Here is a 14,496-nt window from a genome sequence, read left to right as displayed (position 1 = left end):
ACTTGCTGTCACTGTATAATCCATTATCGTGAACATTTCACTTTGTCAGAGTTACATTATTCTTGTGCCGTGATGTGAATAAACTGCAGATTGAAAAGAAAAGTCTCCCTGCTATACACACACACAGTTATATTTCACAATGTACACCTAGAAGCCGACCAGTACAACCGCAGTCTGATCTGCAGCTCCACTGGGACTGACGACATTAATGTGTGTGAATCAAATCCCAGACACGAGTGTTAGCGTCTTACTCATGATGATATTTTATTGTCATTGTTAAAACATGGCCCACAAACAGTCAAATAAGTCATGAAGTGGTTGGTAAAGCTGCATAATATGCACCTCATATAATACGGAGAAGTGTTTTGACATTAAACGAACAGCATCAGGAGACAGATTTGATCTTTCCTCTGCCTAAAGGACTTCAGTGAGAGGCCATAGTGGAGTGGATCCAGTCAGTAAACTGGCAGACCTGTGGAGAATAAAATTAATATAACTTTAAAAATGGAGGCAGAGGAAGGCAAGATTTAGCTGGTTCACTTTTTAAATTATTGTGACACAATGAGCACCTGAAGTCAGAGTTTAGGATGTTTATAATAAATCAGTTATAATTAAAATATTGTGTAAGATACCAGAGATTTTAAGATATATTCTGTGCATATTAAGTACAAAACACAAGTTTTTTGTGTCCTTGGATACAGCGTCTGTAGTCTAAATGACCTTCAGACAGGTCTGATTATAACAGAGAGCTGAGCTTTGCAAGGGTAGTTATTTATTTATAACAGCTCTTACTGCAGTGAAAGGAGGTTAAAGTTACATTTTAATAATGGCAGGTGATCTTCTGAACAGCAACAACAAATACATTTCACAAAATATGACAAAGACTCACAAAATCTGAATAGATTAAAGTAAATAATGGAACTTTCTGGACTGTTGTAAAGTCCCTAATTGACAAAAAGCTATATGTAGAATATCTTAGGCATATTTAAAGTTAAAGAAAGCCTTTTTTACACATAAAACTCTCTAAAGTATCACAGAGCAGAGGTCTACAGGGTGTACCAACCTTGGCGTAAACACCGGGACGGTTTTCTTCAGCACAGCCCCATCCCCAGGACACCACACCCTGGAGCTCCCCATTACACACCAGAGGGCCACCAGAATCTCCCTGATGGAGACGATGGAAAAATAACACTGTCTTAAATAATAACACTCGCAAAATAATAACAAAATGGTAATAAAAGTGACAATAGCAATAAGAAAAAAAAGGAATAAAGGAGTTAAAAGAATAATGAAGAACCTGAATAATAAAAAAAAGATTGAGGAAGTATCAGTTGTGAAAGACATTTAAAACAAAAGCAGATAAACAAATAAGTGGCCAATAAATGGGCAAAATCAGAAACATTACACCAAATCTGTAATATTGCATATAATATTGCTGAATTAACAAGCTGACACTTTTAAAGAAGGTAAATAATTGATGTGTCATTTGTAAACATAAATCAGGTTTTCCAGTTCGGGGATTAAAATGTGGAACTGGATCCTGACTGAGATCATTTTAAACTCTAAGTGAAAGTTCAGTTATGTAGTCACGAATGATCTGGTGTGTCCTGTTTTATGGTGCTTTAACGTATTACTTTGTGTCCTGTATTGTTTTGTTTTTCCTGTTGAGTTCTGTGTTATTTGTTGAGTTTTTGTAGAGTTTTATGTATTTTAAAGACCCATCTAGGGAAATAAATAAATGACATGCTAGGAAAATAATTTTTCAAAATAAAACTCAAATGGACCTAAACTGTATTATATTTTGTGTATTTCTGCCTTCATGTACCTGGCAGGAGTCCTTTCCTCCCTCCAGGAAGCCGGCACAGAACATGGAGGAGGTGATCCTGTTTGGGTAGGAGCGTTCACAGTCCTGCTGGGGCAGGATGGGCAGATCCAGGCAGTGCAGGCATTTCGTACAGCCGACTGGGTCACACAAACACAACCAGAGAGACATTTTTTTACATTTACACCTGCCTCACATTATTCAAATCACAAAGCTATCCTCTGCTGATCACTAGTAGGAACTGCAGCAACTCTGAACACAACCTTTCTTCTAATCCCAGACTTACAGGGGCTCTGAGTGGCTCCCCATCCAGAGACCAGACACTGGGTGCCTGCAGGGGCACAGCCGCTGGGGAGGGCGATGGGCCGGACGTACTCATTAATCTTTGCTGGCTCTGCAAGTTTAATCAACATGATGTCATTGTTGATGGTGTAACGGTCGTACTCTGGGTGGCGGATGATGACAGCGGGGGCGATGAACTGCTCGGGGCCGTCCTTGTACCCGATGTGGTGCTCGCCTAGACGCAGCTCGATATCCTCACCCCTGAGAGGCCACGGTGGAAACAAAGAGAGAGAAATGAAAGAAAAGCAGATAGTTAGAAGCAAAAAGTGCAAAACGTCCTCTTTCAGTAAAGCAGGCGTAACTTACTTATAGCAGTGTGCAGCACTGACGACCCAGCGGTCATTGATCAGGGTTCCTCCACAGTAGTGCCAGCCGTTGTTGAGTGACACCTGCCAGGGGACAGAGTGATCCCTGCACTCGTAGCCACCAACGATCTTATCATCAAAGCCGAGGGCAGCTGTGCGGGTGGCAGAAAGACAGGAGAGGACACAGAAAAAGTGTAGAGATGAGGAGTATTTAGCCTGTTATTTGAACCACACATAACAATGCTCACAGGACGAAAGGTCATGACCCTGAGCTCTACCAAACATCCCTGGAAAATGTGAGCCTGAGTATAAAAAAAGCAACACTTTCTTCCAGCTGGAAAAGGTGCAAAAGGTTTTATTTTCACTCAAACTTACCACTAGTTCCCACCAACACAAGAAAAGTGAGTAACAACATCGTGGCTTCGGTTTGGGGCGTCTGCAGACAGGAAGGTATCTCATTTAACTCCTCAAATTTAAAGCGTGTTTGCTCCCCCGTGTCCACATCACTGACAGCTGATAATGAGGAGCGACCAATGAAAGATGCTGAAAAAGAGGCAACTGGTGTCAGACAACGATTCAAAATATCATATACCGTATGGGAACTCTGGCAACTGCGCCAAGAGCAAACATTTGGTGCAGAGTTATCACGAGGAATGGGAAATGTCAAGCTGTGTTAAATAACTCCAATTCAGATGTTATTCTGTGGGGTTTAGTCTTATAATGTTTGGGTGTGAAATGTGTTGCGATTTGGTTGCAATACAAGTTTGTGTACAGTAATAATAGCAATTATGTACCCGTGAAACCCAATTCAACATGGATGTTTCTAAATAATACATGGAAAAATAACCAGTTAAGTCCTAGTTAATATTAGCTGTCCAAAAGCATCAAATAAGCACAAGCAATCCTTTCAGTTCTGATTTAATTCAGACTTTAAATATAACAGCACAGTGTTAAATATTAATATTAAGACATGAGAATTAATTTACAGTACAACTTAGTCTTACATCCACATCCACATCCACATATACTGCTGGTTAATACAATGCAAAGGCCTCCTTATCAATATATTGTAAACATGTGACAAAACTGGCAAAACCAGGTTACACATTAATTCAAATATAATAATAATAATAATAAAAATAATAATATAGCATCTGAAGTCTTTCCTGTAAAGTTAAAGTAAACCTTTAATCCTGGTCAGTTTAGTAACGTAGGCAAAGCTTTTCTTCAAACACTTTACACAAATACAGCAGCACTTTAAATTCAAGGCACATCACTTCCCATTACTGACATATATATTAATATAGATCAGTTAAGAAATTACTGCAATGGCTGGTTGGGTTCAGGGAAGTTTCTGTTATATTCTGAATTTGCATTTGATCTTTAACAAAATGTTGGTAGAAAAATTCTTAATCCTGTTTATATTTGGAATCATTTAGCATTAGCTGGTTATAGAAAGTTTTTAGTGGTTTGCTTGATCGTTGTCGCCTATAAAGGTTTTAAGTGCAGGGTCCCTAAGCTTCCTCCAGCTTTGACTTGTTTCCTTTTCTTAAATTTATTGCATCTCTCCTCTTTTTTTTTTTATCCAAGAACAACAAAGTCCCAATAATGACACAATCAATCAGCCTGATGGATTGGTACTCTGATAAGTCTCTTCCAGCTTTGGCCGTTTGCGAAGAGCAGGAGTCGGGTTTTCTTGCTGGAAAATCGTCCTCATTTGCTCCACGCAGATTTCTGAAGCGACGTCCGTCTCCTTGGCGAGCTGTGATAGGCTGAGGAAGCCATGGGGCAGGTCCTCCACCACCTTCAGAGTCACAGGCTGGCCCATGTCTCGCAGCTTCTTGGCAAACATCACCGAGTCATCCAGCAAGGCATCCAGAGCAGAGGCCTGCAAGGACACGTGGAGCGATTAGGAAACAAGAACTGAACAAAACAAAACAGTTCGCTTGAAAAAATGCAAACTAATGCATTAGTAACTATAGCCTGACTGAGACTGATATCAATATTTGAGAGTTTAAAACAAATATTGGAGTTTTTTTTACACACAAATAGTCTTGATATGGATAATTATATATTTACAGATAAAGATATATCGGCCGTGTAGGGTGTGTGCATGAAACTGGACCACACTGGGCTGTTAAGAGCAAACAGTTTTTTCTAAAACATGCGTTAGCCCAATAAATGCAAATCAATATGTTCAGTTCACCAGCCAGTTGTAAACTTTGTGTGTTTGTCGTTTGGTGCTGAGCAGGGAGCGTACAGTGAGTTAAATGAGAGCTTTGTCACTGAAAACAGTTGCCTGCTGTTACTGAAAACAGGGTTGACGAGAGCAGAGAGAAAACAAAAGAATCATCCAAAATAGTAAAAAAATAAAATAAAGGATCCATAGAGGAGAGGTGGGTGATCATTATATCATCATAGCAATGCAACTTTAAAGTATCCTTTTGAAAATGGAAAGCAGTAATGGTTATAATTTGTAGGAAAGCATCAACGAACACCTGGCTAAAACTAGTTATTCATTATTATTGATTATCTCGATCAACCTTTGAACCCCGACACAAATATGTTGTTGTCAGTTCCAATCTGCGTCTGTGACGTCTCAGATTTGTACAACAATTCAAAAGTCTTACTGGTTGCACAGCGGACATTTTGACATGTCACAGCAGGAAACTCACAGGTGTGTTAATGACGGCTTCATTCCTCTTAGGGGAGGTCCTGCTATTGTGCATGCTGGCTCACTGTCACTGTTGATGGGACACTTATTGTCACCGTGCTGTCGTTACTGCTATTAAGTCCCCCTGTTTTTCCTGTGTGACAAGTCAAAATGTCTGCTGTGCAACCGGTCCATTGCCACTCTACTTTCATCAGGATTCAGGTCTGTAACCTCTGTGGTAGCTATGGAAGGTCAAAACTGTACTGAAGTTAAACACCATGTGGAAAATAAATGAAGCTAAGTGGTTAAACTGTCTGGATGAGGTTTTTCTAGAAAACATAAACTCTTCCACCCTCAACTACCTCAGTTCCTCTTCCCTCTCTTACCACTATGTGCACAGGAGGCATGCCTTTCAGCAGGCTGTTCGGAGCCAGCAGGGGTGACACAAACGGGTTCCTGATAATGGGGCAGGAGGTCGGGGTAACAAAGGCCAGGCACTCGGAGCGCAGGGGCTCAAAGCCCTCTGGGTAATCCGTGTGACCTCCGCAGTTTGGTGAGGAGTTGTGAGTGGATGTCCTGCGAGTTTCGTTGTTCGGGGACCTCCTCTGTGCTGATGACAGCGAGCGTGTGCCACCTGAAGTCCGCAGGGGGTCCAGAAAGGACTGGATCCAGTTGGAGGCTCCCTGGGTGAGATCACCGAGCAGCACAGCGGTGTCTCTACCGAGAGAGCTCAGACTGCTGCTTTCCACCGCAGGCTGCACCGACTGACAGTCTGCCCCTGGGAGGGAGATGATGGGATGTAAGTTAGGGATAAATATATCAAGAGGAACAGAAAAAAAGACACTTGACAATGGGGAAATATCGGTGGCTTAAAAACTACATGAAAAAGATAATACAAGCTTGAAAAGCATGAGCAGGTGAAAACAACTCAATTGTCTTTTAAGGGAGCGAGGCAATAAATCCTGATTATAACTTCCTCCTCCTGTATAAATGAAAACAAGATGCTTTCATTATTCAAACTGTTGTATTTACGGAGAGTTTTCTATTGTACCTCAAATAAAATGAACCACATTTTTTTTATTTAACACAGGCTTTCACACATGTTAAATATTTATAACTTCCACTGACAGCGTAAGAAGTTCCTTTCATAACCACACACGGCAACTGAATGTGTGAGGGTCACATTAACAGGCAATGCTAGCTATCACAGTACTTTTAAACCAAATATCCAGGTTGCTTTTCTGCAAATGTAAAGCCATAATCCTGTTACATAGAGAGTATCTACCTGGCATATGACCTCCTGCACCTGAGATAAAAGCAAGCTGCATTGGAAATATGTTTAATGAGAAAACTGTTGACTTATTCCCCCACATGATTCTGTTTTCTGTTCCAGTGGCGCCCTGGAAACAGCTCTGTCGTTAAATGAGGCGTGAAACAAGAGCACACACCTCCTGCTGTGCCATTATACACCCACATACCTGCATAAGCATTGATGCACTTTGTGAGAACACCTAGGGGCAACAGCGGGTCGATGAGCGTGAGCAGGCGGGAGGGCGAGGCATCAGTGGTGAGCAAGGTGGCGGGGTAAGCAACCATGATGCCGGCAGGGACTCGGATGCCGTTGGATATGGCCTTCATGGACACAGTGATGCAGAGGTTTCCTCCAGCGCTGTCACCCGCCAGACAGACCCTCTCTGCTGTGGAGCCTGAGACAAAGACAGAAACCTTAGTATCTAAGTAATTAGGATCATTTGAATTTACACTACTATTACATGCTGAAAGGATAAACTGTTTTTAGGTTTCATCAGTCTACTTTAAAGGTCCATTTAGGGGACTGGCAGAAATGGAATATAATATTCATAGGTATGTTTTTATTAGTGTTTCTACAGCACCTGCACCTTTAAATTCCTTTGAATTGTGGAAAGTTGGTTGGACAAAACAAGCAACTTGAAGATGTCACATTGACAATTTATGACAATAATACATATACAATAATCAACAGATAAATATACAATAAACCTAAAAAAATCATTAGTTGCAGCCAGTCTATACTGTAGCCTATTTCTGTGCTTTTCTCCAGCTTCACTGCATATGACACTTTCCCTGTTCCATGCTCTGATAATATACAGATAACAATTCACATGTGAGTTGCAGTGCATCATGTGACCCGCCTCCTGGAAAAAGGGACAACCAGTAACACCACTTACAATAATGGTTCACTGTGTACATGTGCTATCTACATCTGCAATGGGAACATATGGGAGCATCTGTTAAGGTGTGCAGATTCTCTATTGCTTTCTGTAGTAATATATCTGTAGATATTTTTGTGTGAAGACACTGGCACACACATTTGCATTTTGCACATGGGCGTATTTGTTTCTTTGAATTCACACATTCTGTTACATTTATAAACATTAATTTACATATAGTCAAAACAAATTTCCCCTCATATCCGGGCTATTCTACTACCAATACTATTCTCCACCTGCCTTTTACTTCTCTGTATGTTAACAGTTTTTTTTCTATCTTAAGTTTCTTATCTTTTAAAACAAGTTAAAAACGAACTAATTTTCTTTTAACAGATTAAAGGCAGGCAACAAAAAAAAAAAAAAAAACCTGAAATCTTGCAAAATGAGAACAGAAATATAAACAGATTCATCAATCAATCTTTTAAAATAAAAGACTCTCCCTATTGGTTTACTAGTTTACTAGTCCTGTGTTGTTGTGTTGTGACGTCGTACACATACCCAGCAGATGACAGTTGTTCAGAGCCCAGCAGTAGGCGTAGAAACATTCCTCCAGAGCTCTGGGAAAGGGTGCTTCAGGTGACAGAGAGTAGTCCACGGAGAGGATAGGTACGTTCAGCTCCTTTGACCAACTCCGAAGATAATTCTGATTCATAAGGAGGAGCAGAATCATCAACAGTTGCTTATTTTCACTGTATTTAATAAATATTTTGTGTATTAACCATATGATAACTATTACAAACATCTGCTAAAGTTAACGTCAGCAGTCTTACACCAACCGTCTGTACTGTACCTCATGAGATCTGGATGTCTGGGCCACGAAGCCCCCGCCGTGGAAGTGGATGAGCAGCCAGGGGGAGCGAGGTTGCTTCTGTACCCAGGGGAGATGGGATGCGGAGATAGTGGGAGGATCGGATCGAGAATAAGATAGCAGCTCTTCGGTGTCCTATAAAGTAAGATATAAGGTAATTAATAATTAAGGACACAAAGCAAGACGTGAATAACAACTTTTTAAACACATTTTTTATATCATAATATACAGCTATTTGTATTTTTAATCTCTTATTTCTATTTCATTCCTTTACAATTTGCAATACTCCCTTTCATTATTATGTCCAATCCCACCATCCAGTTTCAAGAGGAAATGTCATGGGTACTTTTAGTAAATGGATACATTAGTAATATATCGATTGGCGTCTGCTCTGCATTCATTTGTACACACTTGTGCACTTGTGTTGTGCTCTATTGCTAATGCAACTGAGCAGCTGAGTGATGAGGCTTTCACATTTCAGCCAAACACAATTGACCTGATTAATTCCCCCACTGGGCCATTTGTGAGACCGGTGGGATTTCTATAACAAGTTTTGAATGGGAGATCCATTTGTCAGAATCAGATCAGATACCAGCAGAATTCCTAACATGGAGGCCAAAAGGACAAAGAAAGATCACATACAAGTTTCTGACACTCGACACAATGGATCAAAGATTAAATGTCTTTTAACTTTCTACATAGGAGCCAGTATTGTCTTCTGTGGTTTCCTGTGTTCCTCCCTGTATTAGACCTGTGGAGCCTCACCTGTCCTTCACGAATCTCATAGGAGATCAGACGCAAGTGGACCGGACCGGGCCCACAGTGGGCTATTGGAGGTGACACGGTGGCTGTTAGACTGGGGTCTGAGGCCAGTGGGAGGCGCAGAGTGACAGGAGGTAAAGTCAGGGTGAGGTTCACCTGCACTGGGCAAGCGGCTATTCTGCTGAAGCCCTGCACAGAGAAAGACATGCAGGTGATTGAGCAGTTAAAACATAAAAGAGGACTTCAGCTCATTTGAGAGTCAGCTGGAGAATATTTGACCCTGCCTACTGATAAAAGGCCGGACTCCGTGAGGTTCCAGAAAGACTTCCAGAACTGCATGTCCAGGTTCTGGGTAATGCGTTCAAACTCAGCGCCCCGCAACTCTGGATCAATGACGTACTTCCCTGATGTGAGGAGGGAGAGGGCAGCAATACCTGGAAGAGGATAGATGATTTTAAACATATTAACACATCTGAAAAGGCCACAACGAGACCTTCTATCAATACCACAACATCATGGAAAAAAACAGACAGAAAGAGACTAACCCAAGCTAGACTGCTGTTTACCAAACGTCTCTCCATATGAAACCATGCTTATCACAACAGTCTGAAGGAACGGACGTAGAGCTGGTGAGAACTGTGAAAGTGAACAATTGAAGGTTAATAAAAGAGCTTTGTTTTCCAAGGTGAATGACACAGACTTTTTCATAAAGAAGCCAAACCTGGCTATAAAAAAAAAGACATTTTAAGAATACCAAACTGCTTATTTGGGATCTGATATTTGTATTCCAAGTTATCTGAATCAATTTCACATTACAAATTAGACAAAAATAAAAGCAGCTGCTGTGAAGTTTTTGTGTTGCTGACCTGAAAGCCCAGACAGCGGCCATAGAAACAGGCTTTGTGCATGGAGCTGTACTCCTGCACAAACCTGCGGCTCAGGTCCCCGTCCTGCAGGGAGTACAGCTGGCCGCAGTCGTTGTCATTGATCAGCCGCTGGGCGAGGTGGAGCAGGGCACGCAGCTGGCACAGAGCGCTGCAGTACGCCTCCATTTCAGAGGCATTGTGGTCCGCCCTGAAGAAGGCACTGTTGTAGTTAGAGGCAATGTAACGGCCTTTGTGAATGATGTGCAAAAGGCAAGACAGGAAGACCTGGAAGAAAGAAGGAAAAACAATGCAACAAGGTATCAGGTATAGTCTGTGCAATCAAAGCCTGATATAGTGTAGATTATTTCACTAGTACAGAACTACTAAGAGGTCTTTTAATTATATTTTTGTCACTAAGGAAAATACAGAATAACACCAGTCTTATCCTTTGATATATTTAAAAATCACTGTAAACAAACAAAGCCAGTGAGACAGTTACATTTACGCTTTCTTAAAGGGTAACTTTGGTGTAATTAAACCTGGATCTTATTTCTCCGGTCCAGTATTGATGGGGGGCACTGCAGCCTGCAACTGCTGAATGGGCTACAACGTAATCCTTGCAGTCAATTGTGCACTGTCAAAATACGTCCAATAAAAGTGCTTGTTCTTGCAAAAACAAACACTTTTAATGGACGTATTTTGGCGGTTTGGATTATGTTGTAGACCGTTTCACGGCAAAAAAACATGGCTATCTTTTAATCTTCTATTACAATAAACTGGATAGTTTTGGTCAAATTTGGTGTGTCATCTATGGTTTGGGAAAATGTTAACATAAATGTTTTACTATTTTATAAACAAAATTATCAAGAGATTAATCAAGAAAATGATTTAACAATGTACAATATTACATGTAACACCTTTAAAACACTGCTGTTAACAAACCACAAGCCAAAATCGAACAGAAGTTTTTGTCTGTATCGGCAGTGAGTGGAACAACACATCCAGTCAGTGGGATCAGTCGTACCTTGACCAGTGTGCGGTAGCCATTGCCAGGCGTTTGTTCGTCAAAGTCATAATGGTGGAAGACGGCGGTGAAGCTGCCGACCACAGGCTCCAGGGCTCGGCCGTGCTCCTGAATCTGTTTCATACACGTGACCAGGCGCTGGGCAACAGCGCCGTACGGAAAATCAGAAGGCCCACACATAACGGAAAGGACGTCTTCGCATACTGTCTCCAAGGCTGCGAACACAAGCTTGTAATCCATATCTGAGGCTGGGAGAGGAAGACAGACAAGAGCAGGGTGAGGGATTTCTTTAACCTTACTTGTACACATATATATATGTATATCTTCATCTGTGGTCATGTGATGTGTACTGAACATCTTGAAGAAAAAGGGACCATCACCCAAAGAGTAAACACAGATCTCGATGACCTCATCTCCTGCAAGACAGCTCATTGGTTTGGTGATTATACTCTTATCTGTACGGTCAAGGGTTGAAGTTCCAGTACAGCCCTGAGGAGAACACTTTGAAACTAGGCCACTAAGACTGGCTGACTGATGGCATCAAGCACTGGAGAGGATTTATTATAGATATATATAAAGAGAGAGAGAGAGAGAGAGAGACTCTAGGCTGTACAAGTGATTCCTCTGTTATGTCAATAAAAACACAAAAACACTGACAACATCAACTGACTGGATGTCTTACTCAAACACACATATCCATTGTGAGATTGATTGCAGATATATTGAAAACTTGTACATCAAGAGTCTGCTCTCTTCCTAGATAACTGAAGACTTTGCATTTATACAACATCATGTACATCAACAAGTAACAACAGCTATGGACTCTAATGTGAAGCCTTGTTTATGTAAAAAAATAATAATAATAATAATAAAATCAGGCAATTTGTTGCAATCTGATTTTTTTAACTGTCAAATATCTATAACAGTGCCTAAAACAGAGTAAGGTTTGGACTCTAACATCCAACTCTTTGATATGTTTGAGTGTCTTATGTATGTAGCAAGACTGCTTTATGGCAATATTGGGTTTACTGTACAGGATTTATTTTACAATCACTGTAAATGTAACAATGTACATTAGTGTTTAATTTGTCGGATTCATTAAAAACAGACATTTCATATTCGACCCGTAAATCTGAATTTCCTCAGTTGACTCTCCAGAAAGTGTGCTACTCCAGAATATATAAATATTGTCATATAAATTAACATATACCACGAGAGAGGAGTTAAATAGGACAGCGTTCTGCCTCAGTAGCTCTCAATGCAGACGACCAGCGTGCAGTCATACGTGTGCCCAAACTACATAAAGCCATCACTGCTTATGTTCATGTAGACACGTTGTGCAATGTGGCTTTAAATGTTAAAATTAAAAAAAGTGTGTCAACAGCAGCTGTCTGCGTACATAGCCTGGAGCAGGAGAGTGAAATCAGGACTTTCTGCTGGATGTGGCAATGTTCATAAACACTAGAGGCTTTATCACAGTTTTGACACATGCTTGATTGTGTTTTTTTTTTTTTCTATTTCTGCTCAGTCGTCAGTGTCTCAAAGGGGCGGCCTTTTTTAGGTTTATGACAACAGCAACATGCCGGGCCGAGTAACTAGATGTTCTTTTGAGCCATCTGCGTTAAACCATGAGATGCACCATGTAATGATTCTGTAGCTGTACTGTGAATGCAGAGATAAAGTGATCAGTCAGTCAGTCTTATAATCTCTGACTGTGTTTTGTACTTTTGCTTGGATTGTTTGTTTTTGTTTGGATTGTCTCATTTAAGCCCAGTTTCTCTGTATTTCACTTAGTTTAATTCATTTTAAAAATGTATTTTCCTGTTCCTTGTGTTCTTTAAATGATCGTTTTAATGCATTTCTTTGCATTGCGTGGCACGCTGCCGGTAAATAACAACAACGAAAATGCCAAAGATGTTTGTGGCGATTTAGAAATGGTCTTCGACTGTAAAATGTCTGACAATATTAAAGGTAAATTCAAGTTTATGTTATCAGCTGACTGTAAATATCAGATTTTGTCTGGTGTTGTCTACATTTTTCTTATTGTCAACAAATCCAACGAAAAGACTAAACCCAACCATCTGTTATTATGCAATACCTTCTAACTTCTCAGGATACTAGGATTAGGTTACGGACTGATTTTTAACAGGTAACTAGTAATTATATAGGATTACACTTCCCAATTCTGCTTTATCATTATAATGCTAAAATAAATTAAAGACTCACATATATGTGCATTGGTATGTGCACACATACTCCGGTGTTACGTTGCCCCTTATAGTACACATAAACAAGCTCAACAAAACAGACATAAACTACAATGTACTATTATATGTGTGTGTGTGTGTCTATATATATATAAACAAATAAAAACAAATACAATTGTTGACAGTGCAGAGTGCAAAGGACGCTGGAATAAATATTTACTTGCAGGTTTTTATGTACACAAGGTAGTAGGAAATACAGTACGCACAGCAACGACTGTATTTCTGTTTTTAATGATTTGCGTTACTGTTTTACGAAGCACAGTGGATCTTTACTGATACACTTTTGTTTTCAGTTTCTGTTTTGGGTAACTCAGTACTTTAATCCCTTTGTTTCACCCAAACTGAATCTCACCCATTGACCCCAAATAATAAATAAATAAATAAATAAATAAATAAAGGGCAGGGCTGTCCTCTAGTGACCCCTTTAAAACCAAAAACAGCTGATAAATGACGTAAACCTGTACCGAGGGTCACCTCACTGTCACTATCCAACACTGAGATCAGTTTACAGAGATCAGCTTCTCGTACAGTAAGAGGAGGAAACCCGCCTCTCATCGGGGCTTTGGAGCATTTTAAGGCGTTTCTCGTCCCCCTCCAAACCCCCCGACCCTTTTACAATGTACGCATACCTTCACATGAAACTTCCCTGCCAACATGTTAGTCATACCTGCTCCTGGTTAATGAAGCTACCCGAGCAACAACTTCAAACCCCGCCGAAGTTAGGTATCGATCGCACTGTTGCTTCCTGTTTTTAGAAGAGCCACGTCAAAAAAAAAAAACCCCCAAAAAAAACAACAACACGCTAAAACACAAGGACGCCGTTTAATATTCGTCCCTGAAGCTATAAATAACACACAAACCCGCTGTGTGTGTGCGTGTGTGTGCGTTTAACAATGTGCGTTGACTCACCGACCCGCATCCTCTTCCTTGACGTTTCGCCGGTTGGTCCCACAGAATGCTGGGTAACGTCATCGACGTGAACGGAGCGCGAGACCCAGCCGCTGCCGCCGCCGCCGCCGCGCGCGCGCCCCCCACTGCCCGTTAGCACGAGTCAACAGGTATTTAAGTATTTATTGTTTTTTATTTATTTATTTATAATATTTAGTGTTATTGTGATTTATCTTGTTTTTGTTGATGAAATGTTAGAATTTTCTTTTTTTTTTTACGTTAAATAACGTCATTTACTGCCACCTTTTTCCTTCAGGGACCCTTTTTCTATCATTTAATTAACTGACGACCCCTCACTATCAACATATAATCGATATTTAATATTATATTCAATATAATAACAATAACAGTACAGAATAACTGATAAACTGTACAATTAACATACATTCCTGATGTTTTATGGACGTTTTTATACAATTCTCTGTGTGTATTATGTATTTTCTTTCTGTT

The 14,496-nt window shown here is 40.4% G+C and overlaps 2 protein-coding genes across 4 annotated transcripts; both read right to left on the bottom strand.

The window, feature by feature from the left end:
* Positions 1 to 239: 239 nt before the first annotated feature.
* Positions 240 to 2,986, bottom strand: LOC127358452 (trypsin-2-like). The gene is made up of 6 exons (XM_051391565.1): positions 2,845 to 2,986; positions 2,471 to 2,621; positions 2,109 to 2,365; positions 1,826 to 1,962; positions 1,064 to 1,165; positions 240 to 472 (listed from the first exon to the last, which is right to left on the bottom strand). Exons 1-6 carry the CDS (start codon positions 2,882 to 2,884, stop codon positions 425 to 427), a joined length of 735 nt encoding a protein of 244 aa, XP_051247525.1. The 5' UTR covers positions 2,885 to 2,986; the 3' UTR covers positions 240 to 424.
* Positions 2,987 to 3,371: 385 nt separating this feature from the next.
* Positions 3,372 to 14,100, bottom strand: lipea (lipase, hormone-sensitive a). 3 transcript variants are annotated; one of them, XM_051391504.1, is made up of 11 exons: positions 14,008 to 14,100; positions 10,832 to 11,079; positions 9,808 to 10,092; positions 9,487 to 9,577; positions 9,230 to 9,375; positions 8,945 to 9,130; positions 8,162 to 8,314; positions 7,870 to 8,014; positions 6,601 to 6,828; positions 5,509 to 5,900; positions 3,372 to 4,357 (listed from the first exon to the last, which is right to left on the bottom strand). In XM_051391504.1, exons 1-11 carry the CDS (start codon positions 14,015 to 14,017, stop codon positions 4,091 to 4,093), a joined length of 2,151 nt encoding a protein of 716 aa, XP_051247464.1. In that variant the 5' UTR covers positions 14,018 to 14,100; the 3' UTR covers positions 3,372 to 4,090. The 3 variants fall into 3 exon arrangements, with proteins under 3 accessions (XP_051247464.1, XP_051247465.1, XP_051247462.1); XM_051391505.1 differs by lacking the exon at positions 14,008 to 14,100 and adding an exon at positions 13,766 to 13,975; XM_051391502.1 differs by lacking the exon at positions 14,008 to 14,100 and adding an exon at positions 11,212 to 11,278.
* Positions 14,101 to 14,496: the final 396 nt, after the last annotated feature.

This window comes from Dicentrarchus labrax, unplaced genomic scaffold, assembly GCF_905237075.1.
Source record: "Dicentrarchus labrax unplaced genomic scaffold, dlabrax2021, whole genome shotgun sequence".
NCBI classification, from domain to species: domain Eukaryota; kingdom Metazoa; phylum Chordata; class Actinopteri; family Moronidae; genus Dicentrarchus; species Dicentrarchus labrax.
The sequence above is the reverse complement of the archived record's forward strand: the minus strand, read 5'-3'. Positions and strand labels throughout refer to the sequence as shown.